This window comes from Gracilinanus agilis, chromosome 4 (genome assembly GCF_016433145.1).
Source record: "Gracilinanus agilis isolate LMUSP501 chromosome 4, AgileGrace, whole genome shotgun sequence".
Classification (NCBI taxonomy): domain Eukaryota; kingdom Metazoa; phylum Chordata; class Mammalia; order Didelphimorphia; family Didelphidae; genus Gracilinanus; species Gracilinanus agilis.
In genome coordinates, this window is record NC_058133.1 from 490,933,930 (window position 1) to 490,954,250 (window position 20,321).

Sequence of the window (20,321 nt, forward strand, 5' to 3'; positions counted from 1 at the left end):
TGATGCAGAGCGAAAGGAGCAGAGCCAGAAGAACATTGTACACAGAGACTGATATACTGTGGTAAAATCGAATGTAATGGACCTCTGTACCAGCAGCAATGCAATGACCCAGGACAATTCTGAGGGATTTATGGTAAAAATGCTACCCACATTCAGAGGAAGGACTGCAGGAGAGGAAACATATAAGAAAAACAACTGCTTGAACGCATGGGTCGGGGTGGACATGATTGAGGGTGTGGACTCGAAACTACCACACCAATGCCACTACCAACAATTTGGAAATTGGTCTTGATCAAGGACACATGACAAAACCAGTGGAAATGTGCATCAGCCGTGGGTGGGGGGAGAGCAGGGGGTGAAGGGGAAAGGAGGAGCATGAATCATGTAACCATGTTAAAAATGATTATTAATAAATGTTCAAAAAAAAATCACAATGGCAATATGGCACTTCCATTTCCCTGCCTTTGTTCACCTCACGTCCCATCCTAGAGTGGTCTAGTGTCCTAAAATCACAATCTTCTTCTTTTTTTCTTTTTTCTTTTTAAACCCTTGTACTTCGGTATATTGTCTCATAGGTAGAAGATTGGTAAGGGTGGGCAATGGGGGTCAAGTGACTTGCCCAGGGTCACACAGCTGGGAAGTGGCTGAGGCCGGATTTGAACCCAGGACCTCCCGTCTCTAGGCCTGACTCTCACTCCACTGAGCCACCCAGCTGCCCCATAAAATCACAATCTTAAATGGACCTTAGGGACTATCTAGTCCAATCACCTCATTTCACAGATAAGAAAACTGAGGCCCAAAGAGAGAAGATGACTTGTCCAAGATGACACAAATAGTGCTGTCACACGGTTGACCTCAATTCCTCTGACTCCAAATCCATTGTTCTTTTCCATTGGATGAGTCTTCCTGATTCCTCTTCACTTATCTAAAACCTGCTCTTCTTTCAGAGTCCAGCACAAGTCTCACCTCCCCCCAAAGCCTTCTCTGATCACCCACCTTCAGGAATTGGAATTTCCAGAATGCTTATTTATAGACAATACATGTATTTGATCTGTCAGTCACTAAGTGCCCAGCATTATGCTGAGTGCTAAGAACTTAAAGAAGCTTCCAATCTCACGAGGTAGCCGATATACAAACTACTACATCCAAACAAGACACACAGGATGAATTGGAGATAATCAACAGAGGAACGGCACTAGAATTGTGGGGGACTAGGAATCCAGGAAACCAAAGAGGCAGGTCTGAGGCAGAAAAGGATTCCAGGCATGAGGGAGAGACAGTGAAAACGCAGTTAGGATACCAGAGTATTTTGAGGGTAGTGAGGCATAAGAAGACTGGAAAGGTAGGAAGCAGCTGTCTTATGAGGGCTTTGAATGCTGAGCAGAGGATTTCAAATTTAATCCTGGCAGTAACAGAGAGCCACCGGAGTTTTCTGAAGCGCAGGGGTCACATGAACCGAGCACTCTCACAGCTGAGGAGAGGAAGGTCTACAGTGGGGAGAAAGTAGAGGCAGGGAGGCTCACCAGGAGGCTGCTGCATGTTCAAGCATGAGGTGGTAAGAGATGGCACCAGTATGGTGGCAGTGACTGAGAAGGAAAGAGGGTCTATGAATGAGACCTTGGGAACAGAATGGAGGTGGTGGGGAGAGAGTCAAGAATGACCGACACCTAGAATACAAGCCTGTACCTTTGGCCCCTCTGTACGTATTTCTTGTTTGCTACTGACCCTTTCAAGGATATAGCCTCTCTTTCAAAGGATTCATGAAGGGAAATAGACTCTACAAGTTTTTGCCTCCCCAGCCATCTACCACACAGGAAGCAACTCAATAAATGCTTGCTGATAATCATTTGTGAGCAGTGCCCAGAATGGTGCTGGGAACACAATATCTCTCCTGGTACTTAGCTGACTCTGGCTGCCAGTGGTGCCCAGAGAGCCTGCAGATTGTTTTGGCACCCTGAGAAAAAGCTGAAATGGTGCTATCACACAAACCAAAATCAACACACAGTCCAGTGGCTCTGATAATTTGGAAGAAATTTACTGGTAAACAGCATACTACTATCCTTCTGGATCAAATGGAAACCCCAAACAAATTCCCAGATCACTAAACAGACCTAATTCCAATACATATTTCCATCAGGCCACAAAGCAAGCTTGGTATTTTTATAGGCAATAAGGTCACACTGGTACTGCACATTCTTAATGAAAGCAGACACATTGCTAGGAATAGACTCCTTCTTGCCAGAGCACCCCAAGATAAGTCACAAACAAAATGGAACAGTCACCTTTTGACTCCATCCCTTTGAAAGATCAAGAAGGAATTTACCTGCCTCTCCATGTGTCTAATACAATGAATCATGATGACTCATGGTAAGTCCTTTTCTTCCTTAGGTGTAGCTGGGCTATTCCCAGAGCTCCTATTATAATTCCTCCTATCCCTTCTGCAGAGAAAGACCAAGGTAGATGGTATCATAGGCTCTCCTAGAGCCAGTGTTGCTAAATTTTCTACACCAATTAAAAAGTCTGTTGCAGTTACAAAATCGAGCACAGGTTTCAATTCTGACCATCATCTTTGAGCCTCCGTTACTATACAGGCGAATAAAATATTTTTTCATAAATTTAACGCCAGCATGTCTGCATTTGGAAACTTTGAAAATACATGTTGTACGGTTTACTGCCCTGGAAAAGGTGCCAACAGAGTTTCAAAGGAAGGGAAGTGTCTAACTGTTTCCTTTCAAATGCATTTTCCAATGGGATCCATTCAGGGAAAAGGCTGGAACTAACTAAAACATTATTAAAAAACTGTTATGAAAAGAGACAGAGAGATGGAAAAAGATTGAACAAAAAGGGGGCCAATACCCAGCACAGAGTGAGACAGACAAGTAGAGAGAAAGAGGATGTAAGCTGAAAGCCAGACTGGGCTGCAGGCTGGACAAGATGGCGCTTCATTTGGCAGTTGTCATTGGTGGTTTCATTCTGTTGCCGATCAATTGATCAGGATTGTAGAGCTGCTGGGCCAGTGGCACAAGGCAAACCACGGAGTTGGCTTCAAGCTTAGCTCTTGCGAACTGCTGACCTTAAGTTTTCAAACCAAAAATATTCTTTGGGAAATAGTCATACCAGGTTCCAGCCCAGGCAGCCATGCAAAAACAAAGACTATTAACCTGGAATAACACTCTGGTTAGTTCTACCAAGCACCAATTCACTGCAGGGATCAACTGGGACTATTAACCTGAAATCATACCTTCTCCAACTACTACTCCACATGCTGACTCAACCAACAGCAGTGACCAGGGAAGGAAAGTGGAAGAGGAAGGTGTAGGGAGGCAGGTGGTACCAGGACCTTCTGCTCTGCTTTAGACTGTTCTCTCCTCCACCAGATATGAAACAGTGCAGGCCAATTTTGCATGGAGCTGCCCATGCAACACTTCGAGGTAATCTATGTTTATGGTGATCGGGGCAGTTTGCTTGCTAGACAACAGAATTATCAGCTTGTAGAAAGGATTTGTGAGTGCTGTTTCCAGTACGGGCATTTTCACATACATGACTAGAACTTTCCACCACCCTAGCTCTGCTTGGAGAACTGATATCATTGGAAAGATGCACCCTTTCCTGGCAAGAACCAATGCACATCAAGGCCTGGCCAACATACCTTAGGTGGCATAGTGGATAGAGTGCCAGGCCTGAAGTCAAGAAGACTCATATTTCTAAGTTCAAATCCAATCTCAGACTCTAGCTGCATGACCCTGGGCAAGTCACTTCACCCTGTTTACCTCGGTTTCCTCACTGTTAAATGAGCTGGAGAAGGAAATGGAAAACCACTCCAGGATTTTTGCAAGAAAACCCCAAATGGGGTCACAGAGAGTTGGACATGATTGAACAACAACAAAAGTTTTTTGTTGTTTTTTTTTTAATTTTTTATTTTAAACCCTTAACTTCTGTGTATTGACTTATAGGTGGAAGAGTGGTAAGGGTAGGCAATGGGGGTCAAGTGACTTGCCCAGGGTCACACAGCTGGGAAGTGTCTGAGGCCGGATTTGAACCCAGGACCTCCCATCTCTAGGCCTGACTCTCAATCCACTGAGCTACCCAGCTGCCCCCAACAAAAGTTTTTTTTAAGGGGAGTTAAGCGGCACAATGGATAGTGCCGGGCCTTTAGTCAGGAAGACTCATCTTCCTGAGTTCAAATCTGGCACCGGACACTTACTTGCTTTGTGACTGTGGACAAGTCACTGTTAAACCTCTTTGCTTGTTTCCTCATCTGTAAAATGAGCCAGAGGAGGAAATAGAAAGCCACTCCAGTGTCTTTGCCAAGAAAATCCCAGAACAGGTCACAAACAGTCAAACAAGACTGAAAAACAACTAAATGACAACAATAAAAAAAATCAAATAAAGTCACAGAAAAAAACAAACAAACAATTGAACGAGAGCCGGAGCCCCAATTCAGGCTTCTGGAGAACTGTGGTAGAGAGAAGTGATCAGGTCTCAGCAGCAGCAAGGGGGCTGATCCCTGGACAGGCAGAGCTGACGGCTAGAGCTTCCCAACAGCCATGTGGAGGGCACAGAGATCCTGGTGAGAGTGTGTTGAGTTCCAGGCCATCATTCTTGAGGGCGTAAGAACCAGGGCTGGAGCACACATGTTGAGGGATGAGGGGAAAAAATAAACAGAGAGACAAAAGAATGAAGATGCACTGCCAATTTCAATTGTGCAGCTTTTATTTTTAAATGCTTATCGAGCTGAGAGAGAGCAGAGTTCTTGGAAAACAAGGTTTCCTTTCTTCCCATGCCAGCGTAGAGCACCCTCAAGGACGGGCACCGCACAGGCTGCAACAACAGGGAGGAAGGAGGGCCTGCGTCCGCCCACGAGGGGAGCCAGCCGCAGGTCCCACGCTGCTCTGATTTCGGCCCAGCCAAGGCCTAGAAATAACAGCCCCGCTGCCTCTGGTAAAAACTGTTCTTTCTAAAAATTTTATTAATCTCCAAACTGGCTGTGTTAGAATTATAGCCAATTACCCACCAACACTCTTCGCTAATAAAATAAATTTTTACAAGACCTAATTACTGCTTTCGCTGAACTACCCTGCTTGGGGCTTAGATACAGGAAGCCGAAGGCTCAAGAGTGGGGGCGGAGATGGCTCTAGAGCACCCTCCAGGGAAAGGTCCAGAAACAAAGCCCCAGGGCACCGCTGAGGAGTGCGTGCAACAAGGGCCCTGACGGACCCTGGAGCGGGGCTCAGCGAGGCACCTGGCCAGAGCAGGCGGCCCTGATCATCCCTGACCGCGTGGAACCCGATCGGGAGGCCTCTTAGGAGCCCGGCCTAGCAAAAAAAGGGACCGGCTCGGCTCGCTGTCCAAGACAGACGGAGCCTGCCTGGCCTCTCAGCAGAAAGCCTCGAGACTCCAAGGAAACAAACAGCCCTTCTCTGCCTCTGCCGCGGGGGAGCGAGAAATAGCAGAGAGTTGCGCAAGAGAGAGCGAAGCATCAATAAGGCAGGCAGACAGCAGGGGCTCTGGATGCCCACTGCAGAGCTGGGGTCTCGGTCACCGCCCCAGGCACTCGCTGGAGGGCCGGCCCGGCCTGCTGCTCTAAAAGGGAAGCTCCCTAAAGGAGGGCCGCAGAGCAAGGCCAGCACGAGAGCTTCCCTCTCAGCAAATCCCAGGTCTGGATCCCCCACGGCACACGCACACACATGTGCACACACACACATGCACACGCGCACACACGGGCACACACACACACACACACACACAATCGCCAGCTCCAAGGGATTTTCCTTCTAGAGAAACGTGATAAGAAAGCCGAGTGCTGGAGGAGGCGAGCGAAGCTCCCCGCAGAGGCCCTGCAGCCTGGCCCTGCCCAGAGGTGAGGAAGCGGCGAGCCTCGTTGGTTGCTCTCTGCACGCCACATGTCTAACCCTAACTACAGAGCCGGGAACGCCCTGAGCAGCACAAACATGGCAGCGGAGGCCGCGGTGCCCAAGCCCCAGCCCGGCGGGCCTCTGCGGCCTCTCAATTCCAAGCTGCCAGCCAGGGAGCTAACACTAACTTTGAATAAAATGCAGTTCTGGTAGAGTAATTAATTTTTTTCTTAACTAGGATTACATTAATTTTCAAGGACTAATGGAGGCCAGCTGTGAGGGGAAGAACGGCTGCCGACGCACAAAGGCGCTTGTACAACATTATAAACACGCGCGCACACACACACACACACACACACACACACACACAGACCTATAAAAAGGATCCACTACAACAGGATATTTTTAGTGTCTACAGTATATATATGGCACTAAAAATACAGCCCGCGCCGGCTGATGCAGCAGGCAGAACTACTCTCTCTCTGTCCCTTCAGGAACGGTTTAAAACATTTATTTTTGTTTCCTTTTGCAATGGTCAGAATGGAGGGAGAAAATAGCAACTCATTGATAAGAGGAAACGAGAGAGACATGAAAAATTGAAAACTACCTAAAAACTCATGGAGAGGTTTATTTTATTAGTTCTTAATAAATATCTTGCAGATTTCCTCAGGAAATACACCAGATCACATGTAAAATAGTTTGATACTGATGTCAACTGCGTCAACATATGAAGTCTATTAGGGTGAAGCCGCAGCAGGGTGATCGGCGTGCTGAAAAACTCCCCAGTGCTGGGGGGGACGGGGGGAATCTCACGGCCTTCCAAATTCTTCGAGAGGTAAAAAAGTCAGCCAAGACGCAGAGAGAGAGAGAAAGAGAGAAAAAAAGATCCCACATCCTGCTTTGGGCTGCCAGCAATGTGAAGTGCCCAGAGATTAATTCTCTGTCTGGCCTGGAAATGTGACTTTAGAGCCCGGGGAGGGGGCGCGGAGGAGAGAGGAAAGAGCAGGGCAGGCTCGAGGGGCTGGCAGCGGGCCACCAGCCCCCTCCCAGGCCATGTTTCAATGCAGACAGAAGTAAACCCCAACAGACAGCCGCTCCACAGCCTGCCAGGGCCTCGCACCAGCTGCAGCGCGTCTCCTGCTCCCCTCTGCGTAGCCCCCACTGCAGATGTTCCCTACGGCATCACTTCCGCTTTGCTCTCTTTTAAAGAAATAGCATACACATGTGGAGGCAGTTCCCCCCCCCTTCCCAACAGGACCCTCTTTGCCTTCAGGGGCCCCCACTGGGGTCATAGCTCCTAGTGCCACGGTGGCCATGTGAGTTGTCCCAAGCTTCCCTGGAAGGAAGCTCCCATACCAGGGATATTAGTTAACAAAAAGGAGTGTCTATAAAATTTTGGCTTTCTTTTTCCTCGGGGAGAAACTCAAAAAGTTTGGAACTAAGAATTCACACAGGAAGTGTCCAAGGGAAAATGATGTTGGAGATTTCAAATAACTTCTAAAAAGCATTCTGATATAGAACTGGTATTTCAAGAGAATTCTACTGACTTCAACCATAATGTAACCTCAGTTAATGCTAATAGTTTTAACATTTTTAATTCGGAAAAATTTCTGCCCCATGAGAATGTTTACCAGGCTGAAAAACGAGATAATATTGCTAAGACATAGCCATAGACAGAGCACTGACAGTCTAGTTGACATTTCATTTTCCAGACTAACCGAATGCTTTAGCTGGCCTGTACTGCTGCTGAACTAGCAGACAAGTAGTTTTCTTGGGAATGGGTTGGGAAAGTAAACTCCCTACACAAGAATTATGAAATAGAGAAGAATTTCTTCAGCCAAAGAGAGCACCCTGCTGAAAAGTGAGCCCAGAGGATGGAACAGGCACCTTAGAAAGAGAGAGAGCAGTCCAGTCCTTGTGGTAAAAAGTCTGATGAAGTAAGCATTGATCTGCCCAAGAAGGAAGATTCTGCCCCAAGAGATAACTTCCAATGGGTGTTAGGGAGGTTACAATCTGACTCTTCATGCTGGGTTCCATTCCCTCCTTACACCTTGGCTAGATTCCCTAAAACTAAAAGGTAAAGAGATACGTATCACTGCTAGCTGTACTCTAGATCATTACTCTGGGCAGCCTGGGAAGGCCAGATTTACAACTATGCTGTATATTTAACCAAAATGCTGCCAAGGCCACACCCTCCAGATGTACCCTTGGCAGCACATTCTTCCTTGGAAAAGGAGGGCACCGCTACCTCCCAGAGCCCAAGACTATGCACAGTGTTAGAGGGTTCTGGAGGACTTCCTCTTAAGTAGCTCTTATCTCTTCCTCCACGATCAATGAAGTAGTTCAAAGAAACGTATCTGTTAACTAGGGACAGCCAATGATGACCCCCCCCCCTCCCCCAGCTTGAGAGCCTTCCTGGACAGGACAAGATCTTTTACTCACATAATTCACAAATTCATGTTAATATGCCTAGCTCGTATTAGCCTGAAATTGGAGAGTCTCATTCCTGACTAAGATGAACACTTCAACCCTGACCAACAATGACTTATTTCAACCAGGGACTATTAGAGATAAAGGAAAGACCCCCGTCACCCAAAGTCAAGTACAAAAACACATCTACATGGAGGCATTTTATATTGTAGCATGACCATAAGGATACCCAGAGTGTGTCCTACACTCATCACCAGCAGCCAAAAAACAAGCCAAAGTAAGTTTGAAGTTTTTCAAAGAATGTGATAATGACAAGGCTACCTTAACATAGAGACAAAGGAGGGCAGAGAAAGAGAGACTATTTTGAGGCCTGCACTGAAAACAAAAGAAACTAGGAGAACGGAGAGATGAATTCTTCTCACTGTCTCAAGCAACTAACTCAAAAATATGGAGCTGAAGAAGAGTCAACAATCAGCATTGGTAGAGTTTCTTCACCAAGAGTCCCCAACCCCAAAGAAATAACAGTTCAGGAACTCCATTCTCCACATCACCCCAAAAAAGTTCAAATGGTTTACCGCAGAACTATTATGGAAAACTTTCAGGTATTTCTTTTTGCATAATAAGGCAACAAAGCCAATTGAATTCTATTATTGCAACTAAATACCATGATGCAAATATATTTAAATGTAATTTTTAACAAATTAGTTTTAACACAATATCCATTTTAAAAACTAGATTTTAGAACAAGAAAAAAGGAGATAACTAGAGCGATTTTAAACATAATATTCCCAAGGGACGTATAACTGATGGCTTTCCCTAAATTTTCCTTTCACCGTTTGTTATCCAAACTTCTCCAAAGCACAGGGGCAACATTTGTTCTAGAGTCCACCTATCTAGAGGTGTTCTGATTCGGCCCACAGTGTATAGAAGGAATTCCCTCCAGGAGAAGTATTTTAGCTAACTGTGTAAAGAAAGCTTTTTCTTCCAACATGGAACCTTGGGGAATGTATTATAAACTTTGCTGAACTAGTCTTAAATTGGGTCCTCAGGCCTGGATTAGAAATGACATCTTAAAACACAGTGATTCTCAAACATTTCCCTCCCATTCACTGGCATCACTTTCCCTCTGGAAGGAGCTAGCTGCAGAGACTATACAAAATGGGCAGGATGATGTCACAGATGTGCCTCCCAGAAGCACCTACTGGGTTTGGCACACCACCATTCCACAATGATGTAACCTGCCCTGGTGACACCAGCTGGAGTCTTAAGTCCTGAGCATGCACTATAGACTTCTTTCTCCCCTGTGCCTGCTGATCCCTGTTTCAGAAGCCAAAGTGTGAACAGCACGTGTCTGGATTTCAGAAACCTGTCCAGCAGTTTGGAATTCCCTGTAGCATGTCAAATGCGGCATCTGTTGCTGGCACTTAGGGCGAGGGATAATTGCATGGGCATTTTCTGGCTACAAGTAATGAGATGAGAGTAAGAAACTACGAAAGTAACTGCATTTACAGTAAATAAACCCCAGCTATGTGACAATCTGCCTTCTAAACAGGAAACTGAGGAAGATAAACAAACCAAAAGGCACGCTAAACACTGTTAACATCAGGAACAAGAGCACAGAGCAGCCTCCTAATGGACGCGCATCTTAGCCAAAGGTAACTTACCTGCTTTCTTGGAGCCACACCCCAAACTAGCAAAGGTTCTTCTTCAGTCTCCTAACAATTTCTTTTCTTTCTTGGGGCCACCAATGGGCTCCTACCACCTTCAACCCTACTCCCTTCTCCTTGCTCAATTTGTTGTTCTTATCAAGCATTTGGCACCCTCTGGGAAATCCAGAAAAAAGAAAATCAGCTACAGCAACAATCACTGCCCAAGGCTAAATGAGAGACTCTGCAAACTCACAAGACTAAGGGGGAATCAGAACCCTTTTCCCATCACCAAGTCAAGAGCAGTACTTTGTAGAAAGCAAGACTTGGCTTGCTTCTACCTGTACGAACCCTGAAGACATAGATTCACCCAAAGCGTGCCCTTCTGCTAGCTTCTCACATATGGTTCTAACCAGAATATCAAGAATCAAGACTACCTCCACATCAATCTTTCTATTTCCTTTCTTCTCCAGGCCTCAACTCAGACTCAGAAATGAGTCAGCCTTATAGCAAGTAGTTAAAAGATTTAGAAATTCAAATCCTTTCTGTTTCCAATGAATTTGCAGTTCAACCCAGTAAACAAGACTTCATCAGAGACAAATTACATCATCATAGGACATATGTATAGCTGAGATATAAATTAATGAACCCAAGGACATGTTTCTGTCTTTCAATATAGATAGGAGAGTCTCAAATCTCTGAAGGCTTTGAAACTTTCAGCAACTATCAATTTTCCCGTCCAAAGCGCAACTTTGAATATATTAGTGAACATGGGAAGACATATTCTCTAAAGCAGTGGTTCTCAAACTTTTTTGGCCTACCACCCCCTTTCCAGAAAACATATTACTCAGCCCCCTGGAAATTAAATTTTTTAAATTTAATAGCAATTAATAGGAAAGATAAACGCACCTGTGGCCATCACCGCAGCACCCACCAGGGGGCGATGGCACCCACTTTGGGAATCACTGCTCTAGACTAAGAGTTAAGACACTTGAATGGGCATATGGTGGGTGTACTGAGGGTTACATGGGTAGGTGAGGGTAGAAAATGTTTTCTAATTAATCTTGGAATTTTCCTAGGATAATGATTTTATATAGTTACAGACTGTAGTGGCAGCATTTCCCATTACTATGTCTGTTCCCACAAGAAGAGATCTATTTCCCTTTTGTTCAGTGGTTAGCAAAAGCCTAGTCTGAACTTTGCCCTCTCTGCTCTCAGGACTCTCCTAGTCCCAAAAAGAATTCAGAAAAGAATACAGAGAAGATGGGGCAGAGGACAAAGAACCCTAAATGCTATTTTTACTCCCCAGAAACTGATGTATTACTTACAGGCAAAGGAACATCCTAGGCCAGAAAAACCTGCTGAAAAACAGCAGCAAAATCAGAGATCAGTTCCCTTATCTACATCGACTAGGGAGAAATGAGGAGGCATTGAAGAAACTGCACTATTTAAGGGCAGCTGTGCTCTGCTTGTCTGCCTCAGGGTGCTACAGGTCAGAAATCACTCTCTTCAACTAACATGACAACAGGTTGAATTTTGCTGGGCAAAAAGAATCTCTCATTTTGGGGGGCTGGGCACAATGACTGCTCTTCTTCACCTTCCCACCTCCACCCCCCTCAAACAAATTCTTTCATTCCTACTACAGTAAAGACCTCTGGAACTTTAAGTCCTGGGGATCAGGATATCCCCTGATAGATTCAACTCTCCCCCATCAGCTGTCAGAGATAGCTATGGTGAGATGCATTCATTGGACAGCCTATTAAACACCATGGTTTACCCTTAGGATACAGGACAAAGCTTAAAGACTTTTGGTCTGTCTTTAAAAAAGCCTAGTGAATATCACACTGATCTCTAAACCCATTTCTCACATGAACTTCCTACATCAGGCTGGCTTCTTCATCAACAAACTCCAGGGGTAGCCTGTACTACAGCCACAGAGAGAGCTGGCAGAATGGACTGTTTGGTGGATTGTAGCTGGGGATCCTCGTAGAGATAAGGGAACAAAAGACTATTCCTGCCACAGACAGGTATTTGGTGGGGGGGGCGCACATGAGTGCAACCCTCACCCTGGGCACATCTCTGTGAAATATGGATTTCCTGTACAAGTGGTTTGATATACTCAGGATTAGGATTCCTCATACATTATGTTTTAGGAAGAAGACTTAAAATGCACTTGACTTTAATTCCAAAGCAAGAGTGCTTCCTCTGGGTTCTCTAAGAGGACACTAAGGTCTTTGGGCTTTTTATTGTGTTTAACTATATTTTGCTCTATCATATCATTGGCATAAGGTATAAGGTTTCTTCTTCACATGTCAAGACTCCCCTCTAAGCAACCAACCACTGTCTCTAGACTGAGCACTTTTCATCTCATATGGGCAACCAGGGTTCTCCCCAACATTGAAGAAACACATGTAGCATTCCTCTTCTCACCCCTGCCCCCCCCCCCAACAAGACAGAGTTTCTAACAGACTTTGGATAAGTCAAACTGGGGAAGTGTCAAAAGGGGTCCATGTGCAACCCTGGCTCTTTCTGGGTCCCAGTCCCAAAATGCTGCAGCAAGGAGCACTGCCACAGCAGTCACCTCTTGGATGCCCATTGCTGCCACCCAAGGATCTTTGGGGAAGGACTGAAATTCAGAGCTGCTCTAGTTGTTAGCTGGTGGGGAAGGAGGGAGACAAGGGGAGGGGGCCAGAACTCAGAGAAGGGAAGTTATTCCGGTGGTGGCCTATGAATAACATCCAGTGATTTATAGGAAGTATAATCCAATAATACAGTAAAATAAAACAGTGTGCGCCTGAGATGGTTTTGATTCCAGGAATTATAAAACAAATTATTTTTTTTTAAAGCGAAAGAAAAAAATACCCCAGCAAGGCCAGATTGGAGTAAATTGGGCACAGATGGAAATGCAGGGGGGTTTCAGAGATGCCCTCCCACAAATACTGCTTCAATTACTTCCCTTCAAGAAACCAGAGCTTTATTTTCTTAAATTACAGAATTTTTAAAAAATTAAAATTCTTAGAGAGCTTGTGGTTCAGATCAACAGCTCCAACTCCAACCTCACATTAGCCAATCAGATGGCTACTGAAGTGTTAAATGTGACTATGTGGGGAAGGATGGGTTTCTTCCCTCTGGTCTGCCTCAAGCTCTGAGGTCTCCAATCATGACATCACTTTGGAAACCATCTTCCCCATGAAGCCACCACTGACTACTGCATAGCCCAGAACACCAGTCACAGTAAGGAGCATCTTCCTTTGCCAGAATTTGTTGTTCTTTGCCTTATTTCTCTTTGGGTGTCCCCCCCATGTCCAGCCCAGCCCAGCCTTGAGTCTCTGACAGCCCCTCGCTGCCACCTTCATGCAGAATATCAAGATTCTACTCCCATAATGACCCAGCCCAATATGGGATTTTCAGTTGAATCCACAAGAAAATGGGAAGGAAATCTATAAATCAACATACCAAAACCCAGAAATGATCAGTTCACTGAAGGAAGAAAACAGTGATTCCTAAAGATAGTCCAGTCAAGGCCTGAAAATCCACCTCACTAAATGAAGACCAATGCCCAGTATGGGCTGCCTCCCTGAGGAGGCATAAAACCATGCACTGGGGAGAAGGGCCAGCTGCCTTCCCATCCTCCAGTCTTTGCCCCTACTCGGAGCAGAAGCTCCCCTCATGCTGACCTGTTTTTTTCTTTTTTTAGCTCTCACCTTTTGCCTTAGAATTGATACTAAGTATCTATTCTAAAGCAAGAGCAGGGTTAGGCAACTGGGGTTAAATGATGTGCCCAAGATCACATAGCTAGGAAGTGTCTGAGGCCACATTTGAACCCAGAACCTCCTGACTCCAGGCCTGGCACTCTATTCACTGTGCCTGTTCTAACAGGGAGGAAAGCATCTGGTGAACTTACACTAAGATGTTAATGATTTAATGAGTTTTCCCTCCTGAAATAATATAAATTTCAAAAAAGTTGATAGTGGGGAAGAAGGAAATTCTTAAGACAAAAAAAAAAAAAAAGAATGCCTAAAGGTAGAATTTCAGGCATCAATTAATACATTATCTCTACATGGGAACTTCTCCTTCCCCTTCTACAAAATCAAAATGATTTCAGCAATTATCTATACTTTTCCTATTAATAAAACAGACTCTGGATGGACCTCAGAAACTTCCAGGTCCACAAAAAGTTCCTCATCAAAGTTCTCCTGTGAACATCCTCCTTTTTCAGAGCTGAGAATGGAATTCTCCCTTCCCCAAGGAGACTAGGAGCCAATACACATAAACATTCATGCAGAAGGACAACCCAAAAAGGAACAGAAAGAAAACGGATGGCACAGATGTTCTGCAGCTTGGAATGGAGGCCAAATAAACATGGATCACGAACACCTGGGAGACAACCATTGCCATCATGTGCACTTCCTGGCTTCACAGACACACGGCTGGCCATGTCGCCGCTGGGACGGCACTGTGGCAGCCTGGGCAGTAGGGATGTCTCGAGAAGGGTGCTTGCTGATTGGCTATGAGGACCCAGCACTGAAGGGTGATTTATCACTTCCTTACTCATAAAAATGTGATTCAGACTGCTGCTGATTAATGAAGGAGTTCAGCCTTCTTCTTTCCCCCAATCCCCTCCTCTCCACACCCACCACACAGATGCTACTCAACCACAACACCCCCTCTCTTGCCACTGTCCGTGCAAGTACAACCCAGGGGCTCAGAGAAGATGACTCATGGGCTGGGAAATGGAAAAGCGCCTCTTCCCACCGACTGACCCTGCCGAGTCCTCCTCTCGGCCCTCTCCTGATGGTAGCCCACACAGCAGGGCCTGGACCTGGCTCAGCGGCACACTGGCGAGTTGGCAGCCACGTGCCCCCCTCTGTGGAGGGGCTGCTTCTCCCCTGCAGCCTTTGCTGGGCTTTCCCTAATAATCCAGGTTCCTCTGTCCACACTCCCCTTTGCTAAGCTGGCTAATCGGGGTTGGAAGCTGTCAAATGCGGCCCCTTCTCTTTGCTTCCTGGCAGCGTGCCACTGCCATGGCTGAAGAGTCTGACCCTGAGCGCAAGAGGCATGTCTCTGGTGCTCTCACTACCTGACCACTCCACTTCTGTTTCCTTACAATTTACAGTGAGTGTAAGGCAGGAGGCCCCTGTCAAAAGGAACAGAAGTTTCACAGGTGAGGACCTGGTATCTGTAAAGGCCTCAAGTCCCTGTCCCCGTCCCAGAGACGAACAGACTAGCAGAGGCCACAAGCCTAGGAAGGTGACCAAACATTGACTCCTCTGGAGCCGAATGATAAAAGGCACGAAGGAGAACATCAGGGAGAGCTGCTCCTCCGTCTCCGGAATCCCACAACTTTGCCACTTTGAAACAAAATAAGCCAGTATGAAGGATCGATTTTCACAGTCCGCCCCGCCCCCCATTCCCAGGCACTTTCCTCCTTAGACTCTCCAAGGCAATACTTTGCAAACTTCATTTCCTTTTTCCTGGAAACCACTATAACCTTCCAGCCCTCCATGTTTCCTCAGCACTGCTTAAAACAAACAGTCAACTCAGGAATAATTAGCCAGGTTCAAGAAGTCACCAAAGCCAATGGTTCCAGCCTTCTGCTGGGAATTCTAAGTGCTCTAGCAGGCAGCAATAAGATGGGGAAATCACCCCAAGGACTGGGCTGTGATTGAAAAGCCAGGCAGCCTGGCTGTAGCCATCGCTGAGCCTGCCCCAGGAGGATGCCGGTTCAGTGGAAGGTATGGCATATGCCCTGATCAAAGAAGAAATGCCCCGGCACAGACAAATGGAGACAGAAGCCCCTGAGAACAAACTCCTGCACGGAGAGCCTCGATGACAATGCCCCATCCAGAAGCACCAGATCTGCTGGACACCTGAATGTCCGTGGGGCAAGCCTTACTTCCAGGAGTCTCCATCACCTCTGCAACCCTCGGCCCAAGCACACACCGAGCTCCGAGGCAGCTGGGACCCCATTTCCTTGACAGGCCCACAAGGAGGTAGCCATCTACACTCTGTGTTTCCGCTTAAATCGAGCGCGCCATCTGCCCCTACGTGCAGTTGGGGGGCCCCTCTGGAAGTGGGCCCCGGTGATGACAGTGTGCAAGAGCATGGCGACCTGCATGCCGGGGCTGGCTGGGGGCGCCTCTGGGGCACCCTCCGGGCCTGATGCCGCCTTTTTACCTTCCGGGCTTGGAATCACCGACATTCATCCGTCGCATGTCCCACCCCCTGGCAGATCCCCACGGGGGCTATCCCGTAGGGAGCCGGACTTTTCCATACTGAACAAACAAGGTACACGAGGCCAGAAAACAGCTAGGCCTGATCCCTGCCAAGTACATGGTCTCTACAATGAAGCATCTCAGCAATGGCCTCTCCCAGGGGAGGGGTTCTGGGACTAAAGCCGACAAGAGTCCTCATTGCTGCCTTCAGCAAAGCCAGATGTGCAACAGCACTTGGGGTTTGCAAAGGCTCTGTGCCCGTGGCTGCTTCCCCTCATCCCACCCAAGGAAGTCCTGGAAAACCTTAAGCAAAGTGGCGTATAGCAAAAGGCGGAGACGGATGGCCGTGTGCGGGGACGACCCCTGAAGTTCGACACCACCGGTGTGGGCGCAGAGGCAGGCGGCTCCTTACCTTTGAGCTGGGAGTTGTGTACAGCAAACATGTTGATAGTCATAAGCTGCAGCATGCGGGTGCTTCCAATAGGAGAGGGGCTATGCTGCAGCAACACTTGGAACTCCTTCAGGACCTTTTCAGCCACAGCAGGGAATGTCTCCATCCTGCACATACAGAAAGCCAATGAGAGAAGTGATCCCCCCAGGACACGAAGGGAGGCCTAACAGACCACTCAACTTGGAGAAGGTTCTTTTTTTGTCTGGCAAATCTATTCCTACTCCATGATTACAGCTAAGAGTATTTCTACTCTGTAAACCCATTCTTCACCAGAGCACTGTGTGGGAATTTGTATACGACAAGCTTCTGAGGATAATGTGAATGACTCTGACAGACTTGATTGGGGGGACCCAATCAAGGCCAAAGGTAACTGAATTCGAGGCCCTACCCCAGGTCCTCAAAGATCAATGAGAGGTTCCTGGGTCTCCAGCATCCCAACTTAAGGGGAGAAGTACAAACTGTCCAAAGTTCCCCAGGGGAGTAACTCAATTTTTGGTTAAAGTGTTAACAGACCAAAGCTTAAAAACTAATTTACTTCCCAGTCTATGGCAGTAAATGGCTATAAGCTGGTGTCAAAGTGGCCATTTATCCCCAGAGCACACAAACCACTTTAATAAGTGGAGGACTATATCTTGCAACAAATTCTTGGGTTGCACTCGCAACCTCATCCTCTCTGGGATAGACAATGCTGCCTATAAAGACTTCTGAAATCTTCAGAAGAAACATCAACAAACCTGGGACAATTCAGCTGTCCTCTGACGTCTAGGGTTTTCCCATACGACATCAATACCTGCTCTACCTAAGAGGCCCCAATTCTCTCCTTTTCAGTCAAAGACCCTCTGGGTTATTTCTGTCCTCCCTGTCTTGCTGCCCCCTTCCCCAGGACCCATCTCTGCTCCAGCTGGGGCTCCATGTTTTCAGCCCAGTGGAAATACAATGCCCTGGCCAAGTGCCACTCCCAACACAGGCAGGGCCAGTAATGGAGGGAGGCTGATATCCAGCCAGTGACCCAGGGCTCCTAAACAGAGGTCATTCAACCCACTGCCTGCCAAGTGTGGCCACTAGATTCCAAACAGTGGTGGATGCCTGAAGCTCCTTTGGCAAAGGGAACAAACCACAGATGAAGCTCATAGCATATGAGGCGTGTTTAGCCTTAGTGCCTGAGAGAGAAACCAGGCACAGGGGCCTCAGGGCCACAATGAATGGTCGTGGTCAGCAAATGTACCCTCTACCTTCCCCCCCCCCCAACTAAACAAACAAACTACTTGTGGTATATGGGGGCTGCAGCCTGGATTAGTAAATAGCTTCTGGGAAGCCACAAGGAAGGGCATCCTTCTCAAATGATACACAATAGTTTCAGGTCCTGGAGCAAGGCAACTCCGGTTTCACAAGCAGCTCAGTCCTTATGCTATGAGTTGTCAGGCCTCCCCAGAACCATAACACTACAAGAACACTGAAAAAATCCTTGGCTCCTTAGCCATCCAACCAACTCTGTTTCTCACTCTTAAACTCTTAAAAAGAATGCACATTACTGAGCCTCTGGTGTCTGATGGTCATGCCACAGCTATGGGTAAGTTATAGCTTACATTCCAACTCCTCTGCTGGACTCTTTTCATTTACATTGGCATGAAACATACCATGCAGGTATTTTTTTCCCACATGCCATTTCAAATGCCCAATTTAGAAAAAAAAATTTGTTTGCTCTAAGAGTTAAACTTTTTGTAGGTTTGGGGGGCAGCTGGGTAGCTCAGTGGATTGAGAGCCAGGCCTAGAGACGGGAGGTCCTAGGTTCAAACCCAGCCTCAGCCACTTCCCAGCTGTGTGATCCTGGGCAAGTCCCTTGACCCCCATTGCCTACCCTTACCACTCTTCCACCTATAAGTCAATACACAGAAGTTAAGGGTTTAAAAAAAATTAAAAAAAAAAAAAAATCTAAACTTTTTGTAGGTTTAGAATGGCCAAGAGTGATATGTTTGGACTTGGCGTGGATCCATTTCCCCCCACGGGCTCTAACAAAGGTTTCATTTTAAATCCTGACACTGTGCAGCACTCTCCCTGGTCAGAAGTGGGGAGGGGGATCAGCACTTCTCATTACAAGAACAGCAGAGTTCACTCTTTTTGAAAAGCAGCCACATTGGGTGAATTTCAGAGCCATGTGTCTCCGTGTTGAAAGGCAGTAGAGAGCCAGCAGAGAACGACATGACGGAAGTGTCACGTGGGATGATTTGACTTCGAATCTGTGTCTGAGGAAGGCTCTTCTTTGGAGTGGGAATTGTAATCGATCCATCAACGTTCCCCAAGACAGGCTGAGGTTCCAAACAAGCACCAGGCCAAAGGGACAAATTTTCTTTTAATGTTCAAGAATATACTCCTCTTTCACTACCCCCACCTCACTTGTCAACTGAACACCATTAAAACAAAAGAAAAGTAAATATGCAGGACAGAGTAAAATCATGTTGGAGATCTGAGGGGGAAAGAAAAGAAGACTTATCTTTACCCAGTCAACAGGACCATATTTGACCAATGCAAACTGTGGCATCGACAAATCAGTGTTAAGAAGCAGGAGACCTGGATCAACTGTTACTGATGCTGCCCAAGCCTGGGTAAATCACGGCCAGTAAAAAGCCCCACTGTCACCCTATTCATAGGAGATATGTCCAACCTGACACTGCACTAATGTATGGGGGGGGGGGAGGGGGGAGCCTTTGGAAACCAAAGCATTATAACATATTAAGTGATCAATTCCTGGATCCAAACAGACCCTAGTCTTGCAGTCACCTCAAGGTGAAGAAGCAAAGTCTAGTATGGCCACCCAATCACAATGGACATGATGAAGAGAGACACAGACAATTCCATCTGTTGGCTACAGAACGGCCCTGGACTAGTCTCACTCCAGGTCTGATGCCCTCCTGAGTGTCAGAGAGGGTAGTGCTCTCCTCTGGTCACTTTCAGGACAGGCATTTCACTCATTTAAATGACTTTCTTGAGAAATGACCTCGGGAGATGCTGACTCTCATTTGCATGAGAGTTTCAAGAGACCAATCAATCACCCAGACAACACCAGGACTGCACCCTGGTGTGACTCAGACGGTGACTAACAGGGTATAGAGCCCTGCCCCTCACATGGAGAGAAGCATAGCCTGGCTAGACGATGCTCTCCTGATAAAAAGAATCAGGCTTCCCGACTTTGATTAGCTTTGTCATTTTTTGTTTTTAAGTGAAGAGACTCATAAAACTGTTCAGAGTGGAAGAGGAAGAAAAGAAAAACAAAACTATATTTTTTTATTATTATTTTTCTTTTTTTGCAGCTTTCTCATAAGCTTCCATTCTGGACCTCAGGCCCCCAGATTCTAAGGAGGAGAAGGTGACTCGCCTTGGACAGTGAGGAAATGTTTGATTGGAGTTGATCTGGAACCTCATTATCACAAAGAAGCAACCTTGCAGGTGAGGCTCTCGAACAATCCCTCAGAGAGCTCTCAGAAGGCTGCTTCCAGCCCTTCCTGGAAGGCAGGCAAGAAAGTGATGGGACTTTGGCTGCTCCTGATTACAACCTCCTAACTCTCAATTTGTTTTCAACACCTCCCACATTTCACATCTTCTCAGTAATTAGGCAATAGTCCAGAAATTTTCTTCTTCTTCTTCTTCTTCTTCTTCTTCTTCTTCTTCTTCTTCTTCTTCTTCTTCTTCTTCTTCTTCTTCTTCTTCTTCTTCTTCTTCTTCTTCT

The 20,321-nt window shown here is 46.5% G+C and overlaps 1 protein-coding gene across 1 annotated transcript in view; it reads right to left on the bottom strand.

Moving 5' to 3' along the window:
* The window catches only part of SMG6 (SMG6 nonsense mediated mRNA decay factor), a 191,253-nt gene that overhangs the window by 112,898 nt on the left and 58,034 nt on the right, over positions 1-20,321 (bottom strand). Inside the window, exon 13 of the mRNA XM_044675604.1 lies at positions 16,559-16,704. Within this exon, the coding sequence (XP_044531539.1) occupies positions 16,559-16,704 (146 nt within the window). The remainder of the gene's footprint in view (positions 1-16,558; positions 16,705-20,321) is intronic.